At 34.9% G+C, this 19784-nt stretch overlaps 1 protein-coding gene across 2 annotated transcripts in view; it reads left to right on the top strand.

Annotated features, from left to right (window-relative positions):
* PPP2R5C (protein phosphatase 2, regulatory subunit B', gamma) overlaps positions 1 to 17740 on the top strand; it is a 53042-nt gene extending 35302 nt beyond the window's left edge. The window contains exons 7-14 of one of the 2 annotated variants that reach the window (XM_008946048.1): positions 1040 to 1148; positions 3257 to 3310; positions 4810 to 4980; positions 5521 to 5648; positions 7229 to 7330; positions 9376 to 9448; positions 11771 to 11887; positions 15077 to 17740. In XM_008946048.1, coding sequence (XP_008944296.1) covers positions 1040 to 1148; positions 3257 to 3310; positions 4810 to 4980; positions 5521 to 5648; positions 7229 to 7330; positions 9376 to 9448; positions 11771 to 11887; positions 15077 to 15208 — 886 coding nt within the window. In that variant the 3' untranslated portion in view covers positions 15209 to 17740. The remainder of the gene's footprint in view (positions 1 to 1039; positions 1149 to 3256; positions 3311 to 4809; positions 4981 to 5520; positions 5649 to 7228; positions 7331 to 9375; positions 9449 to 11770; positions 11888 to 15076) is intronic. The other variant, XM_008946049.1, reaches the window with a different exon arrangement.
* Positions 17741 to 19784: the final 2044 nt, after the last annotated feature.

Raw genomic sequence — 19784 nt, 5'->3', positions numbered from 1 at the left:
ATCTTCAAAACTGTTACTTAAGTCGCCAGGTTTTTCATTCTTGATTTTGTTAGGTTAGCTTTCAGTGTTAACTTTGCAAGTTAAGTATTTTGTTTCCCTTCAGACTTCCAAATCAAAATTTCTAGTACCTAAATGAGGCTTCTGAGCTGTAATTGTTCTGTATTGGTTATTTTTCCAGTCCATTAAGGAGTTTCATACAACATGTTGTTGACAAATGAACACTTCCAAGTGGGAACTACTAATGTGTTTGTTTTTTTCTGACAATAGTCCTGTGACAGGGTGTACAACTTTCAAATTTTTAATTTTTTTTTCAGGATGTTTGGCAGGTTCCTTTTGCTCTGGGTGCCTTCTGTCCTTGTTAGTGAAGAGAAAAACATTAGAATGAATAACAAAAGATTTAAAGTAGTAAATGGGCAATAGAATTCTGGATGTTTTAACGGATGTTAATGGGTGAACACAAAACACTGGGCTAATACTGTGGGTTTTGGTAAAGGTGCCATTGACCCAGTGTTGAGCCACATCTGCACTCAGCTGTAACTGAGATGTCTGTCATGTGTTGAGAATGCTGTTTGGTTGTATGCTAGAATCTTACAGAAACAGTGTTTTAGTAGAAGTCATTTTGACTTGTCTGCTGTCCTGGACTGATGTCTTCTACATCCAGTCTCTGATTCATTCTGTAATTCCGTGTAGAAGCTGGGAGAAAATACGTGTTCAAAGCTTTGATGACAGTGCAAGTTCACAGTGCAAGTTGGCATCTGAAGTGTAGGTATAGTCGTGTATATTACTTGGGAGAAGAATTTGGGACCTGTGAGGGATGAGAAGAGGCTGATTTGACTATTCTATTAATTTGTAATCTTTAGAGAACTGGATCAAGAATTAAATACTCTGGTTCATGTTTAATTTGTAAATTTTCCTGTTGTGTCATGTTCTCCAGGAGACTGGAAAAAAAATGCTGAAAACAAGGATTTTATTATATCTTGTGCACTACTGCAAAGTTTGTGTAATTACTGGGTTTTATTTACATTTATTTCCTTGGCAGCATCATTAATGGATTTGCCTTACCATTAAAAGAAGAGCACAAAATATTCCTATTGAAGGTTTTGTTACCATTGCACAAGGTGAAATCACTCAGTGTCTACCATCCACAGGTAAGTTTTGTTTGGTGCTTTTCATACTAGTGTTACAGCAAGTTTGCCTGGAAAGGTCAAGGGGACTCTAGTCATTCTGACATGGGTTCTGTTCTAAGCTCAAGCACTTTCCTGCTAATTGGCCTTGGGGAAATTATTTAGTATGTACCTATAATGCTTCATTTGTTGAGTTAGGGGGGAAAAAAGTAATTTATTTTTTTTAAAAAAAGTGTGTGTAAATAATAATTTGTTTTAAACCACTGTAGTGTTTATAGGTGAAGTAGTTGGTTAACGTAAGAGTTAATTTTTTTTCTTGTCTGTAATGTTGAGACATACAAAAATTGCAGAAAAGTATTTTAATGAGTGTTACCTATAAACAGTGTTTTCTACGCTACATAGAGAATTTCAGCTGAATTCAATTTCTTACAGGTATTGTTGTTCTGAAAGAACTGGGTATTTACTAGGACATCATTTAATTCAGTAGATCTTTTCAGAAGTACACAGAAAAAAAAGGGGGCATCTGAGTTGTATAGTGCTTTTAAACCAGTTGTATCTTTTTTGTGCTGAGTTTAGTTCCTTTCATAATTCCTAGAGGAATGAGAGATCATACAGTGTTAGAGAAAACATAGTATTAATCACAATAATAACAATCATCACAATAATTTTGAAATTTCCTCTGAGAGTCTGTTACACAGCTTTGTTTTTTAAATTAGATAGAAAATGTTGAACTTTCAAAGTTCAAGTACTCTCAAGTTTTAAGTACTATTTCTTCAAATAAACTGACTAACAGCTTGCATTTTTAAGAACACTTTGTATAAATACAATTCTCTAGCACTCAGAGATGGTTATAAGCATTTGCTTTGGGTCTTGCCTACTGGGACTCCCATCACTTCTGTTGAAGTAGTGGGCTAGAGTGACTCCCATTTCAAATTTTTTTTCTTTTTCACTAATGCTGTGAATATAACTTGTTGGGCTCTGGCCAATCAGACCTTTCTTAGAACCCCAACTTGTGTAGACATCTATGATCGCCACTTTCTCTTCTGCCTGCCTGAGGTGGATTGGTCTTTTGTCTATTCCCTGTAATTCATAAACTAATTCTCCAAAACTTTAAAGTGATTTCCATTTCTCGTTACTATCAGTAAAAAGAAGTTGGTGACATAGGGATTCCTCTAACATGTCCTACTGAATGAAATGGGAAAGCACTTCAAGTGAGCTGTGTGACACACCAGAGTAAAACCACAAAAATTCACACTGAAACAGTGGCGGATACTCAGAGGGATTTGCTGCCAAATCCTGATATACATGAAAAAGCTAATCTCTATTATTAATTCAAATTTACTTTAGAATAGTGGAGAACACCAGATGTAATAATCTTTGTACATTCCTCAAATTACCTACGGAGATTCTTGGTAGCAATCATCAAAAACAGGAAAGGAATTGGTCTCATCAGCTGAACTTCCATAAATGGAGAGATATTAGAAGAATGATTAAACAGTTCATGAGGTATGCAGAGATCCTCCCATTTACTTTGGGACTATTGGCCTATCGAGTGAAAGGGATGGAATAGTGCACTGTTAAGGCACAGACAGTCTCATTCTCAGAACTGCAGTTGCTAAATGCTGTAATTCAGCCCCAGCTTGCATCAGCTTTACATTGATATGCATAGTTATCATTAGTTCTCATATCTAGAATATCCTAAGATTTACAACTGTTCAGTGCATTTTTAACTAATTTGTTATGAAATAGAAAATAATTATTGAACAGCATGGGACACTAGAATGTTAGTGAGTAGAAAGCACTCTAGAGGACAGGATCATGATTTTTTAAATCCTATATTTGAAAAGATGAAGTGCTGAAATGCAAAGTACTAGGTATAAATTTGATATTCTCTTTTTAGATGTTTGTCTATATTATAACACAAAAGAAGGTGAGGACAGTCTTTGGAAGGTTGGGAAAAATTGGTAAAGCATATTTACCCTTCTGTTTAAATTCGTGTGCCAAATTTTTGTAATATCGCAGAAAAACTGTGTTTTTATTTGAATTTGGTTGTGTTCTCCACTTACACTAGTGATTTCAAAGAGTTCAGTTTCACAGTGAGCATTAATAAAAATCTTTTTCTTTTAATGTAGCTGGCATACTGTGTAGTTCAATTTTTAGAAAAGGACAGCACGCTTACAGAACCAGTAAGTTTATCTTGCTATTATATATTTTGGAATATTAGCACTCCCTTTATCTGTAGACTGTGTAAGGAGGTTCTGGGAACAAAGTATTGATAAGTACTTGCTTATATTAGGAGTAAAATATTTGACCATTTTGATCAACCAAATTCAGTTTTTCCCACAGTTGTTTGGAACGTTCAAAATGAATTAAAACAACAGTAAGAGCATACCTCTTACAAACAGACCAGCATTTGTTCTGCTTATTTTGTTCTGGCTGACTGGCTGTGAGATGGTTGTTCCAGAAGCAGTTTAGTTAAATTAGCTTGCCTGATGAGAGACTGATGTTGTGATGGACCACAGATTTCTGGCACATGGAGCTACCTATGATGCAAGGCTTTTGAGTAAGATCCTGTTAATGTCTACCAAGTTTGGATCACAGACAATTTGGACCGTAGACAAAACTAGAGTTTGGTCTGCTTGCACATAATTGCATAGATGAATACTTTCAGTTGTCCTTGACAGCATATAATATAGCATTGTGCCTCATTATACCACATATTAAGTAGGTAAAAACTAATACGTTTAAGCACCAAGTAGCAATCAGTAAAAGATTGCTACTAACAAAGGTGCACATTATTAGATTATAACCATTTCCATTGTAAAATGGTAACTAGGATTCTTGAAACAAGTGAAGTGTGCAGTTGAGCAAGAACTCTCTTCTGCTTGGAGCTTTTAATATGTAAGGTATCAAATATCAGACATCCTGTCATTTGTGCTGAGAGCTTGAGATCTCAAGATGGCGTCTCAATACACCTTGATGTCTCTTCCAGACATTAGCTGGAATGTTACATATTTCCTAGTACAAATCTTACCTGATACACATCCAAGTCTGTATCCCTTTTTGATCTCAAACTAGCATGTGATTACAGCATTCTTTAAAAACTTAGAACATGCATCACCATAGTACTAAGTTTCCCCTTCAAAAATTCAGGTCATTACAAAATAAAACACTTTGTTTTCCCTTATAATTGTCATATGAGACATTATTTTAAAAATCTTTGGTGATTTTCCTAAGGCTTCAGTGACGACATAGTGTCTGCCTTCATTATTAAATACCACATACATGAAAGATGCATTGATTTCTCACTGAGTTGTCTTGTCAGTGATGATATTAAATATAGCTTATAGCTTTTATGTATAAAAATATGGACTTCTATTAAAACATCTTCCATTTCAGGAAAAAGAGACTGCTTTTTTTCCTAAGTGAGAGAAAATGATTGTCTGTGAGAAATGCTAATGGACTGTTGCAACTTTTAAACTATATAAAAAGATAAATATAAACTTTTTTTTTAAAATAGTTTTTTCAAGATTTCTGTACTGTTTGGGGTTGGTTTTTTTGACTGCTGTCACATGGGACAAGAAATTGAGTTTTGTATTCTGTTTAAAATATCAGACTTGTTAATAAAATATAATTCAGTGCAAGTCAAATTATCTTGGAGATTATGTTCACTTTGTCTCTACAGGTTGTAATGGCACTGCTGAAATACTGGCCAAAGACTCACAGTCCAAAAGAGGTCATGTTCTTAAACGAACTAGAAGAAATTCTAGATGTTATTGAACCATCTGAATTTGTAAAAGTCATGGAGCCTCTTTTCAGACAGCTAGCCAAATGTGTGTCCAGTCCACACTTTCAGGTCTGTACTTACTGAATATCCAGTAATACGAGGTTTTTATAAAGCAGGCTTGCTAATGGTATTACCTACTATTGTTCACCATAATGAATTTTATTTGTTGCAAAAGTCTTCAATTCTCTGTCAAATTTTAGGGTTCAAAATGTTTGTGTTATTCTTTTCGAGAGTGTGGCATATGCAGTCTTATTGGGTGCTTCATTTCAGTGTTAAGAATAACATAAAAGCTTAAAAGCTTGCTCTTTTCACAAGCACCTGAACCCTTTCATTTCAGTGCTTGTAATAGAATTCTACAAATACTCTTTGGGAAAAGTTTTCTTCACTTGAATTTCAGAGTTCATAGGTTGTAGTTTGAATCATGTCCCTATCGAGGAAAATGCAATTTTTCCATCTCTCTTTTCATCAGCTCCATGACACCCATTTACAGTAGAAAAATTCAAATCTAAGTTGCATCTTTTTTTACCTTTTCCTTGAATTTGCCAAACATTTCAATTATTTGCTCTTTTTGAGATTGTCTGAAGTGTTCCTTTTTTCATGTATTCCTAGGTTGCAGAGCGAGCATTATACTACTGGAATAATGAATATATTATGAGTTTAATTAGTGATAATGCAGCAAAGATTTTACCCATCATGTTCCCATCTTTGTACCGGAATTCAAAGACACATTGGAACAAGTAAGAAATAATTGAGTAAAATTCTGTTACTTCATTTATGTCGAGTTTTAGGCTTGAAAGTGGATCAGATCTTTGAGTTGCTAGTTTTCACAGTATGATGAGCAGTTCATTCTATGACATTAGGGCTGCTGGATAAGGAGGAGACTATTGTTTTCAAAACTTTTAGGAAATACTAAGAATTGAGGAATACAGTTTTTCCTTTTTTTCCATTAAGCAGGAAACAGTGTTTTAGGGCACCTAATCCATGACACATTTTTATTACTAGGAAGCAAATTTGGCATTGATCTGTAGATTGGATACCTCTAAAAACTAACTTTGATTTCTGACCTCTAACCTGTGTGCTGATTTGCATTTCTTCTGCATTCTAGTGGAACATGTTGTAGATCGGGCCATTTTTTCTTTCCCCCCTTTTTTTCTTCTCCCCCCCCTTTGGTTATTGTTTTCTCTTCTTTTTCCATTGACTATTTTCACTTTTTTCCCCACAATAACATAGTACTTACACATGAAAACAGTCCTGGTCAGCTCCTTTCTGCAGCTGTTCCATTGTATTGTACTCTTTGTGTGAGTGATTGTGCAACTGCTGGGATGGTGCAAGTATCACAATCTAGTGCTGGCCATGCATTGAGGACTGCTGATGAGTTGTCCAGGAATGAGTAATCAATCTGCCACTAAACACAGGAAAAGAAATGGAAGATGGAGTGATGTTAAAGTGATTGGTTACTGTCCCTGGATGTAAGCACTAACAAATAATGTACTCATTGATAAAATTCTGATTCGATGATGCAAGTGTACATAATAAATGTGGATTGCTGACAGTTGTTAATTCTGCCTTTCAAGGCCATACATTCATTTTATTCTGAGCAGAAGTCATGCTACTCAGTACAGCTGTGCTCTTACTTGTAACTCACATATATAATATAAAGTAATCATTTAACTGACTGCTTTTTGGATTTAATGATAAGCCATAGATTGCAGACTGGAACTGTAAATTCCTCTGCAGAAGTGCTACATAAAGCAGATTATTTTTGTTTAATTTTTCTGATGCTTTCCGCTTTACTTTTCTAACATGTCCCTAAAGAGTCATAGCATAATTGAGTTGAAGTGAGTGCTGTTGCTGTGTGACAGCTTTCAAAATAAATGCTGTCTTTTCTAGGCTCCTTTTAGTCACTAACTTTTTTTCTTGAATTTGTCAGTTACCAGTAAGTTACTTACATCAAGATCTTTAATGTCGTCTTGCATTTTCTCTAATAACCCTAGTTCAATTAGTGTCAACTACTAAATTTCAAAACTAGTCCTATATGCACAATATAAATACATGTACTATTAAAAGTTCAAATATCAAAAGTGTAAGTGATGAGTAATACCATAGTGTAAGAAAACTGCATTCAAAGTTGATAATTTTAGTACCTGTATTAGCCCTTTTGAAGGTAAACTGAAACTTCCACTAACTAGTCTTGTTTCTGCTTATTCTGAAATGATGTAATTTTCCAGTTATGTAGGCTATTGGCTACTGTTGACCAGAAAAAGTAGATTTCAAAGTTTAAAGTACTCTGAGTTTCAACCAGAAGTTTTACTTATAGGACAATACATGGCTTGATATACAATGCTCTGAAACTCTTCATGGAGATGAACCAAAAACTGTTTGATGACTGCACACAGCAATTTAAAGCAGAAAAACTGAAGTAAGTTTTCATGTCAGTGTGTCTGTCCTTGAATAATTTGTTCAGAGTGCTTTAGCTCTGAAAAACTCATGTGTCTTTAGTGAGAAGTTGCCCCTTTGGTTACAGTACAGCAGTCTCAGAATTGACTTGGTAAAACTTCTTGTTATTTATGAACTGCAGAACTTTTTTTAAGAATAGGATGCTTCATGTAGTCTTTGACCTAATATTGCAGGGAGTCAGTCTTCCTAAAAATTCATTTTTTGAGAGGACCAGTGCTGATAGTGGAGACCAGTGTAAAAGATCTGTTTAACAGTTTTACATCCTGTGTTTATTTTAACATGCTTTATCTACCCAGTGTTGTTTTCTCTCATGTTGTTACTCAGTTCTTTCCAAAACACTTTTCCCGTATTTTTCAGCATTGCACTGTGTGTGTGCATATGCACCTAGTATTCTAAAAATCACCAGAAATAAAGTTGTTACTCTGTTGCAATACAGAGTGTTCTATAGCAGAAGAATCCTACTGAGCTTAGTATATTCTTGCGTAGGAAAGTGAATAGAGGAGGAGTTTGGAAGCTAGAATTTACTGGTTTATGCCCAAAAACACAGCTGACTTTTATGATCATAAAGTCACTTATCTACATTCTTTCAAATTTTGTTAAATAAACAATTTTTTGAATATTCGGTATATTATAAAGCCTACTAAAGTGAGATAGAGAAGTCAAACAAATTAATGGTTTGTTTTTCACTGTAGGGGCTGGGGAGCCCAGTTAGAAAGTGGGTACTGAAAATAGCTGGATTTTAACTTTTTCAAAGTGAACATGGATCCCTTCAAGTAGTCATTCAAATTATATGTGTATTTTAATCAAATTCACTGGAAGTATCACAAATTTGTAATGTAGATTTCTCCAAGTTTTGAAATTTCTTATTACAGTTTAAGTAGAAATGAGCTTGTAGTATAACAATTTTTAAAGACGTTAGTGTGTTCCTATATATCAAAATGTGAACAGCTGCTTTTTAAAGAAAGACTGTTTCTTCCTTCAAAGCAAATAAGTAAACTCCCTTTTAAATAAGAAAGCAATTTTTTTTTCTTCACTGGTTTTTGGGTGGCATTTTGAGTGCTGAGTGACATAATAACAAAACGAAAAACGTCTCCCACAACACAGGAACTCAAAAGGAGGTGGTTAAAAAGTTCTTCCAGTCCCAGCCCAAACTTAATTGGGAGTTGGAGGCAAATTGTGTATGTACTTGAATATAACTGCTTTTTTCTTTTACATTTGGATCACCTGCCCTATACATTGAAGCCTGAGGACATCTTTAGCACTCTTAAGCTCAAAGTCCCTTTCTCTACCACCTTTCAAAGACACATGTTCATTCTAGTCTCCCTAATAAGCTGTTCATCTGTAAGAAAGGCAAATACACTAGATCTTACCATTTTCAATTGCATTAGGCATAAGAAAAAAAACTTTCCTACTTAAATGGTTTTTTTTTTTTAAAAAAAAAAAAAAAGCACCCCATGTCATCCCTCATGGTACATGGCCCCCTTGAATGAGTGCTTTTTTTGTGGAATACTTTTCTGTTAGTGTTCAATTCAGAATGTCTCTGGGCCTTTTTCTTGAAACTATTACCTGAAGCCATTGGGGTGATAATAAAAATCTCTGCCCTTTTTTATGGCCAGATCTTAAGTTTCTTATGTGTCAATATAGAATTCAAATTTTCTAAAGCTAAAATAAAAACATACTTTCAACATAGATCAAGACTTATTTCTGGTTTAACTCTTTTAACAATGTGCAATTTTTAAACCAGTATCAACCAGTTTGTTGCTTTCATGAGAAATTTTTTTTTTTTTTTCCCTTTTAATGTTGCTTTGCAGTCATGAATATTGGTACAAAGCAAATTATCCTGTCAACAGTGACATTTTGGGCAGTAGGTGAAACAGGCATAGCTAAAAAATGAATTCTGTTGAATTCTTCTAGTGAATTTCTGTGTTTATGTAAGTATACAAATTGTGATGTGAGATTCACCAAGCTTCTTTTGCTATTTTTGCCTCTAATGTTTTTTTTTTTCAGAGAGAAGCTAAAATTAAAGGAACGGGAAGAAGCATGGGTTAAAATAGAAAATCTAGCCAAATCAAATCCCCAGGTATTTAGAAAAGATTAACATGTTCATGTTTAAATACTTTAGTTTTGTTAAATATCAGTGGGGGAAACATCTGACTATTCATGGAAATAAAGCAATTTCACTAATTGTATTATGAAAGATACACAATAAAAGTACTTTTAAAATTTCTAACCTTTCTCTTGTGCAAGTAATTATTTAAAGGAAAACATTTCTGAAAAGTATGATATGAAGTAATTTTTCCTTTTTTTATGGTAGGAGTTGCACTGTGTTGTGGTTTGAAAAGTTATTGTACAAAATTATGGAAAATACAGAGATGCCATTATTGGTTTCTCTTGAAAAGCTGTTTTGTAAACAATATATTACAAAAGTTCTTTCTACAAACTGTGAGTTGTGACTGGTCAGTTTTCCTCTGTGTCAAATGTATTAAAGTAATACTGTATGTTCTTGTGCGCTGCATTTGTTCTCACACTTGCATGGTGAACCTGCTACTCAGGTTCTTGTGAAAAGGAGGATGTCCTGTCAGGCATCACTTGATGCAACTGAAGTTTTGATAAAGAAACAAAGGTCCTTTAGACTGTTCATTATATTTTGAAATTGTGGGAGAAGGGAATAATTTGACTTGGGTTTCCCCCGTGCCCTACCCTTTACTTAATTTGCTTGGGGAATGCTGCCAGTTTTCCTTTCGCTCAATCACACTGATCACTGCTATGAGAAAAAAAATGCCAAATGTTTCAGTTACTTTACAGCCAGAATTTTACTCTAGTGCAGCAAGAAACTTATTGTACTGTATTTCTGTAACATCATCTAGCTGAGCTTAAAGTGATGGAATATGAAGTTATGGTACTCTATAAACAGAAGTGGGACACTTTATGATCTCAGTGCTATTTTAAAATAGAAATATAGAGTCCTCCTTTTTTCTCAGGAGGAGGAATTTGGTAAATAGTTTTTTCCTCTTGTGGTATTTCTCAGGGAACAATGCTCAAATTGCTTGAACAAAATCTGTAACAATTAAATAATGTCGATTGACAACACATCAGTTAAATTAAAGAAAAAAGAACCTTTCATATGAAAGCAGCAATTGACTTACAGTTACAAAATATTAATCAGACAAGCCATCCAAAAGCCTTGCTTAAAGAGTATTTGATGTACATGATCATTTGTTATCACAAATGAGCTATTGCACGTCTGGCTAAATGAGGGGATTGACCTATAGTAGTAAAATCTAGAATTCTACAGTGTAAATATTCTTTTCTTCACAAGTAATTTTTTGTAACTGTGTACATTTTCTGTAACTGGTTAACATGACCTGTATACAGTATGTTCTGCATAGTATGCTTGAAGAGAGCTAATAATTGGAAGCAATTTAAAATAAATTTTTTTTTTTGAACACTGCGTATTCCACTGAATGGATGTAAGGATATAAATGCTTCTAGTACGCTCTATAATGGATTTTTAAGGATGAGGTTTTTTGGTGGAATTTCTATTAACTTTTAATTTGTCTAATTTACTGACCATTCTTGTTGTTCAGAGCTATTCCTGATACTGCATGACACAAGGATACATTTGAAGAGTTTAGATCGTTATAATTATATTCATTAAATACTTGCTGTCAGTTTTTTCTCTTTTGTCTCATCTGCATTAAGTTATTGGTACACTCTGATACTAAAATATTTATGAGGAAAAAATGGATTAAAGAGTGTGTGTGGGTTCTTAAATGAGTTTTGGTTTCAACCACATACACATTATCTGGTTTAAAATAGAATTTAAAATACTGAGATTGTTGTACAGTAAGTTTTAGACACTATACAAGTGGTTTTACAAGATTTTTATTTTTCTTAAGTCCCAAAAAACTTAGGGCTGTTTTACTTTCTCAAGACAGAAAAGTTTAATATTTTGTTCTGAAATTTTTTTAAATATAAATTCATTGTATTTGACCTTTTTAACAGTGTGTTTCCTCTTCCAACACAAAATTGCACCGGAAAGTAAAATCCTTCTTTGGGTTGCTACACTGTACACAAATCACTAGACAATGTAGTAGTAAGGTTTCAGATAAATGATTGTTCAAGCAGACATTAAATACTAGCAAAATCTGAATATTTTAAAATTAAGTCTCAGATAATCAAAGGACATGTTTTGTATTCTGACTGTATTTTTCAACAGGATATTTCTGCCAAGTGAAAGTATTTGAGTTCCCTTTTTAAATTTAGTACTTGGTGCCTGGAAGCATAAGATATTGAAGCTTATCTCACATAACTAACCGTATAATTCATATGCTCAAATACACTAGTAGTATTTAGGTAGAACTACTAAAAATTATTATTTTAACACTTTGCATTTTATTAGTACCCAACATACAGTGACACGAGTTTGCTGAACAGTCCTGTTGCAATGGAAACAGATGGGCCTTTAATTGAAGATTTGCAGATGCTGAAAAAGACAGTCAAAGAAGAGGCTTGTCAGGTAAGGTGACATGAAGATTAAGTCCTCTAAATTATGAATTGGCTTATTTTTTTTACAAGCAGGTGTTAATCATAGGCATAAATTTCAGTTATATTTTCAGCCCTGTAAACATTTATCCTGGAGTAATAAACTTCATTATAGCTTCTACTTTTAAGTGGTACTGTAGCAGCCAGGAAAGCAGTGTTCTATTTCTAATGCCTTTGAATATGCTGTATGGTCTCTTTTGACATTTCTTCTACAGAAACTTTCATGTTCTTGTCACTTAGAAATAGCTTTTTGTGTCATAATGTGAACAATGATTATGCTTTAAGGACAGTTAAAAATATGGCTAAAATCTACGACATGTTCTGTTCTCTATATAACAGGTTTGTTTTTTCTTAAGGTAAACATGTTTAAAATAATCAGATCCTAGTGATAACATTTTTGTGGTGTTCAGAACCTCCTTAGTGGCTAAAGCGACTATGTTTAAAAAAAAAAAAAAAAGTGTAAATTGTGCATTTGTCTTCCTTGTGGATCTTCTCCCCCAGTCCACCATCTGTCATGTTCCATTAGTTGCTACAGGACAAGGACTCTCAAGGTCATTCCAGTTTCTTTTCTTCAGTTAATGCTTAGTAATCTTCAGGTATTTTTAATTTAACTTCATTTAAGTGGAGCTAGTGTCTTGACCTTCAAACTAGAGATTTAAATTTGGAGCTGATGGGAAATTGAGAGGTGCTGGGGCCATTGCAGTATCACTAAGACATCTAGTAGGTGTATGATAGGTAAACACAATAAATAATAGATAAAAAGTCCTGCAGCTGGAAAAACTGGTTGAGATAGAAGATAGTATCTTAATTTGAACCAATGTATCAAACAAGAAACTTAATAAAAATAAGCATATGGTCAATCTGCACTCCTACACTGCTTTCTTAAAATTCCAGTATCGTTATCCTGCAAGATTATATTTTATTTATTATTTCTAGCGTGGCATTTTGGATAATGTTTGAAATCCAAAGAAATACTGAAATGCCTCCAAGGCATGCTCCACAGTTGCTGGTTTTTAAATACTTCTTTCTGGAATGGAACACGCTGCGTTACATGTAAAATCTTGGTGGCTGAATTACATGCCTCTCCAGGGCAATGAATGAGGGCAGCATTCCTCTGAACAGGAATGCTGCATAGAGCTATTCAACAAGGAGCATTGAGCTTATTCAAGTTTCTAAACCTCTGCCTTTCTTCAGACCTTGGATAGTTTGGCCAGGCCCACATGATGTATAGAGGGGCCTCTTTTTGCTAGCTCCAGTGTGTGGTGGAGAAAGGTGCACACACGATTATTAAAGGAAAAAATGAGTGCTGCTTAATCGTAAGAGTTGTGTTGTTGATAGTGTCCATCTTCTGCTATGCCATTTCCTCCTGCAAAACCATTTTGTCAAGGTTTATAAGACCTTGATTCACTTTATATCCTGGCTAGAGGGAATTAAAACTCATACCTCCTAACTCGAGTGCTCTAACATTAGTTCTAGAAAAAAATGTAGCCAAATGTAGCCAAAGTATGATACTATACTAGTAGTTGAGACAAGCATCTTAGAACAACATTCCCAGTCACAGCTGTTGGGTGTGTCTGGGGATTTGTGCCAGTATTAGACAATGTAACATGTGCAGGAAATAATGGCAACCCAGACAAAAACCAAGGACTCTATCTTGGTCTTAACCTTCTTTTCTACAAAGAATTCAGCTTCAAGAGCTATAATGTTGGGGCTATACACAGCTTCACTGATAGCATTCTGGCTGGAGAAGGAGTGCATCGCAATTCTGTGGATGAGCCTGATTGCCCCTCACTCCCCCCAAAAGTTAGGAGGAGTGGGGGTTTTAAAAATGCCACTAATGGAAAAGAAAGAAATTGTAAACTAAAGATTCTGAAACTTGGGTTGGAACTGTTAAGCATTCTTCATCCCTCTCTCCAGGTGCGTTTTTTTTTCCTGCTTTTCCTTGCTCAAAGTTTGCAAGAAATAAAAGAGGTGATTAGAAGGTGATAAGACTGTTTTTCAAATATGAAGATCCTGTCCTAGCAGAGCTAATAGAATGGCTTGAAATGGGAGTTCTTAGTATTAGAAAAACTTGGAGAAATCCGTGAGAAGTATAAAGCTTGCAAGAGAATTAAGTCTGTGTCACCAGGCAGGAAAAGGATTGATTAAGAGTTAGGGTACTGCAGAAGGAAAGCTAGGTAACATTCTTGCATCAGAGTAAGGACTCTGGAAAGACAGTTATGTATCCCTTGCTAAGTACCGTCAGAAATCGATGCTAGAACAAGAGGTTATAGAGTTACCATTTTTAAAAAAAAAAAAAAAAAAAAAAAAGGCAAGCAAGCAAAAGGACAGCTTAGTTTATTTTTTAAATACAATTTTCAGAAGTGAGAAACTATGTAAAGATACACAGTTTCAGTGAAAATAAGGTTTATGCTAGAGGTTAGCAATGTAGCAAAATGTCCCTACTGAAGAGGTGATGGAATGACTGAGCAAAGCAAACCAGTGGTGGGGTGGGTTCCATGCCAGATTATGTGAGCATTTTTAGTGAATACTCTTTGCTACAATAAAATTTGACCACCATCACTTACTTTTTGAACATGTTAGTAAAACAGTTGGTAAGTAGAAGCCAATCAGTTTTCATAAGGACGTTTTTATAAAAGAACATGAATAGACATCATTGATCTAACAGGCAAATTAGGGTAGGTAAGACAGACATTGCAACAATATAAAGACACCATTATGTAGTTTAAAGATACTTTGACAGGAATACTGTCTGGTTTTGAGAGAGCATCAGGAAAATAATAGAGCAGAACCTTAAATTTTCAGATATGTGAATACTGCAAGAAAGTAGAAGCACTGAAAAACCTTAATTATATTAAATCTAGAGACTTACAAAATGAAGAGTAAGAAGATAGATGATTATTTTTAAAAATGTTATCAAGTGATAATCAATAGTAATGTCATGATTGCTAATAGCTTAGAATTTATTGTTTCTAATTTTTCTTAGGAAAAAAATGGTTTCAACACTTGAGACTGGGTGGCTGGTGGGGTAAACAGGAGGAAGTAAAACTTTTTCATATATATTTCTTTCCCCATAAGTGCACATACTGATGTGCAAAAAATATTTTTAAGTAATTGTTTAGTAATTGCTATTTTTGGCTAACTTTGTTCTATTTTCTTTCAGGCACAGAAGGATCAGAAAAAAGATCGTCCTCTTGTGCGACGCAAGTCAGAACTGCCTCAGGATATCTATACCATGAAAGCCTTGGAATCACATTGCAGAGCTGATGAATTAATATCACATGATGGGCATTAAACTATTACAGTGAAATATTATTTTGGAGGAAAAGGTTTTTTGGTTTTGTTTTTTGGACTCGGTTCTACAGTAGAACTTCTTTTTGTGCCATACCAATCAGTTACACATAAAATCAAAGCTTTCTTCAACCCAGTTCTGTAGGCAATAACTAATAGAGTATGCAGCTCAAGATTAGTAGTTCAAACAATGGTAAATTACCCAATTCCATTTGCAGAATATTGGGTTGACTATAGTCAAGTGGACACAATTTCCTGGAGGTATTCTCGCAGTACCAGCTAGCTGATAACATGCAGTTTTTATAGTCATATTTGAGAAAAGCATTCTATAATCTAAGTTCAAATAAGTGAATGACCAATAGTTGGTACTAACGATGAGTGTTTTCAAAATTAAAATTATTTCAGATTTAAGTATTAAACTTTTTCTAGGGTTTCTCAACTTTGCAGTTGTTTCCACATTGTTGCTGTCTTGTAACATACCAGCAGTTTTGAAAATATTTCTCTTTCCTATTATAAAACACGGCTTACAAAATGGTAAATTTCATGACAATCCTCAATCATCATTCCTTTCGAAGAATTCTGTAAATTTATTTCTCCTTTACTTAGGGTAGGTATATATCTATATATACCATGTCCTAATATTTTCTGTGTAAGCCATATTTTCCAGTCTTTGGTGTGTAATACGGCACCAATATTCCAGCTATGAACTGGTAGAAGAATTTTTCCTAAAATGAAAATTTGTTTACTGTGACTGGACATAGACTGAATACAAAGTTTCATTTTACATTTTTTTTCAAGTCAATAAAGTACTCTTTCACTATTCTCTCCCTTATCTGAGCTTTTAATACTCAGCATTTTTCTTGGGCTCTAGGAGTTCAGTATTCTGTGGCAGATACTATGCGTGATTTCAGTTGCATCAGTTTTTATCTGAAATATGACCATGAGCTTTCAGGAAACACAACATCACAAGCTTATTAAAAAGAACAGACCCTCGAATTTCATTCTGCTTCTTTTTAAATCAGTCTAAGAGCTGAGGAGATAGTGACCATAATTTTACCGTGAAAATAACTTTTGTTGTTGTTGTAAAGAGCACATGTGCTGCAAATACACCTCACAAGTGAACTGAAAATGCATCTGAGTTGCTGATGATCTTCAAATGCTGCTATATATTCCACGAGATTACTTGCATGTAATGAGCTTTTTGTTGTAGATGGAAAAGCACGGGAGGAAAATCTCTTTAAAAATATAGTGCTTTGTCTTCAATATTTGATTTCTCTCAGGGTGGCCAGTATTTTGACTTACCTTATCCTGCTTACAAGCTGTTTGAAATGTGTTCTGCTATTCTAAATGGGTGATTAGTTTCCTTCGTCTCTGGCAGTAACATAATATAACTTAATGTTTAATGTCTTGATGCATAAAGAGATAAAAATGTGGCTTCTTTAAAAATAGTTTCAGTTTACTTTTTAAGGAAGTATAAGGACTCATGCATCCATTAAAAAAAAATTTTGCAGAGCAGACCTTCATAGTAACCTTGTGCAGATGTAGTGCCTGCTGTTCGTTGGTTGCATTCAACATTCGGTTTCCAATACTTGTTACGTTGTCTGTTGGAAGAAAATTGTAGGTGGTAAATATTGGCTTACAAAACTAAATCTCAAGACCAACCCAACCCTTAAGTGGAATGCCCACTGTGTCTGAAAACATTTCCTGTAAAACTTGAAAAAGAGTATGCTTTACCATTAGGATAAACTATATTAAAACAGTTTAAAGATGCCTTCTCCTTTTGAGGGGAAAAAGGGTGCTTTTTTAATTGTGTAAAGCAATGTCTGTATTTTGATATACCATTGTTTGAACTTACATCTTTAGCTGGTAGATTATCAGTTATCTTTGATTTTGGGTGTTCAGTATGTTTGTGCAAGAGGTTGCTGAAAGGAATTATTCTTATGTTACCCAAGGAAAAAAGACAAACCTGTATATCAATGTTTGATTGATTGTGTGATGCTCAACGTATAAGAACATCTTTCACTGTCTAGATTTTATTTCTGTTCTTTATTGAAGATAAACATTCACCAAAAAGAGAAATATTGTGGTATTTTTGAAGGCTTAAAGTTCACTATAAATTCCTGGTTTGGGCCACTGAAAATTTGCTTAGGCAATATTCCAAAATTCATCACCACTAATGGTTTCATATGTTTAGCATCAATATTTATATGCCTCTCACAGTCCTGTACTAAACCATTCTAAAACTAATACAGCCAAATTAAAAAGGAAAAATAAAAGTAGAATTTTGGTGACTGTTGTTCTTCATAAAGTTCTGTGTCTGACACCTTCCCCCATTTTCCAAAATTATACCTGTACATCAGGAATGTCAAGAGTAATATTACAAGTGTCTTTTTAGTGTGGCTTTAGTATGGCTTCATTTTAATATTTGTACATACATTGTACCTTGTTTTATGGTAATAAGTAATAAAAATGTAGACTTCATATTTTGTACAGAATCGTCCTATGTACAGAATAAAAAGTTCCTAGAAACAGCAAAAATAGGTAAGTGGCACAATTATTTTTCATTAGATGATACCTGTAACTTTATGAGTTAGTGGAATGTTAAGTTCAAATGTACGTACATATTTTTTAACATTTTGTAATTCAATTTTTGTTCTGGCATTGTTTCTGAAGAACTTCATACACCTGCCATTTAATATGCTTTTATCTAATTTTAAAACGAAAAGAAAAAAATGGTGTATTATATGGACAAATAAAGAACATGTGAATTTTACTTGCTCATCATGAAACTAAATTTAGCACAGAGCGTTTGGGGTGTGCTCAGATGATCATTGTTTGCAGAATCTGCCATACAAATGAAAATTTCATATATTTCACAAAAGAAAAAAAATAGGGAAAGGCCATCAGTAAAAAAGGAGTAATTGATATTCAGTAGGAAAAGCAGACTTAACTTTTATAACAACTGTGAGTACTGAAAGGGATTTAATAAATTTCCAATCTACAAATATCAAAGATGCACCTTTCATACCTACCATATTATTTTCCCCTGTAACACTTCTGTTTTGGTAGGCTTAAGGAAAGTAGCCGTAAAATTGGGAATTGTAGTGTGGTAGCTGGTACGTGGTCAGGGGACAAGGATGCAGGAGAATACTGAAGTCTGCAGTAAGAATGGTCTTCCCTCTGGAATCCATAAAAGTCTTCAGAAGAACTAAGGAAATTACTCACGTGAAGCTGACTTTAAATAGGTGGTGGGGTGGGTTCGTTAGCCTGGGATCAATCCCTGACTGCTGGCTTGAGTTACACTTTGTAAGATTTGAGTTATAAATGAAGCCTTTGCATACTCAGAGAAATAGTTAACTGCTTGAGCTCAGGAGTAAAGTCATCACATGCTCTCCAAAGCTGAATAATGAATCAAAAAGTATGTATTGAAACAACTGAGGATTCAGTTTATAAAATAAAGCAGTGGTGTTTTTTCTATATAATATACCTTACTGAGTTGCAAGCACATTCAGGAAGTGAACTTTAATCCTTTCTTCTGAAGGTAATTAAGCTTGGGGGCTTTGACCAACAACCATTTTTTGTCATTTCTTGCTTTTCAGAAGTGGAAAGGAAGATGCTATTATAGCACAAGTGTGCTTGTGTTTGGAGGTTTGTTCGCTTGCTTTGTGGAAACTATTTTAGTACCTTAAAAATGTGTTTACAGGAGATAGCTGTGATTCCAGATAATCGCAGGTATTGTTCTGGGCCCTATTATGGACTACCCACCTAAAAGTGGAGCATTTCTGCTCCTTGGATCTTGTCCTTACACTGCGCAATGGCTGTGGAGACTCTGACTGCATACAGCTAATTAGAAATGCCTTTCTAATTACCATTTCACTGTCTCCTTGGATTGTAGTTTCTTTTTTATGATGGGACTTGGCTTGAGTTGTCTTTACCTTATGAAGTAAAACCTTGATGTAGTTTAAAACTTTACATAAAAATTTCCCAAGGGAGAGTATACTGTGAAGCTAAAGACAGAGTATTCCTTCTGTATGTATCTGAAGAGCAGCGTGACTGCAGCTGACCACTTCTAAAGCCAGTCACACTGGGGCTGCACTCCCGCACAAGTGGGCTCACAAAACAGGCTCACAAAAGAGCGAGATTAATGGTCCGGGTGTTGGATTCATAAAACGATAAATACCAGGGCTAGCTGGGTATATAAAGCACCCAAGGTAAAAGGCTTGGGGGTTGCTCTTCACTGCAGTGAAGCCATGTCTTCTCTGCTCAGGATGGTACCAAGCTGGCCTGCTGGTTTCTTCACGGAAAAAAGGGCGTATGTACACCTGTTCTTACGCCCTTTGGGTGTATTTTTCACAGGAAATACACATTTTTCTTCGGTCAAATAAGCCCCGGCGCTGCTTTACCTCCCCGGTAAACGGCAGCAGCAAAACACGTCTCGCCCGGCCAGTGCTGCCGGGGAGCTGAGGGCGGGGGCCTTTCCCTTCCTCTCCCCTCGCCTGCCCTTCCCTTCCAGAAGAAACTACTTGAAAGAAGCACTTGTCAAATACGGGGAGGGGAGAGGCTGCAGAGCAGCCGGCCCT

Source organism: Merops nubicus, unplaced genomic scaffold (assembly GCF_000691845.1).
Source record: "Merops nubicus isolate BGI_N331 unplaced genomic scaffold, ASM69184v1 scaffold17998, whole genome shotgun sequence".
In the NCBI taxonomy this organism is placed as follows: Eukaryota; Metazoa; Chordata; class Aves; order Coraciiformes; family Meropidae; genus Merops; species Merops nubicus.
Note: the sequence above shows the minus strand (reverse complement) of the source record. Positions and strands in the feature narration are given on the sequence as shown.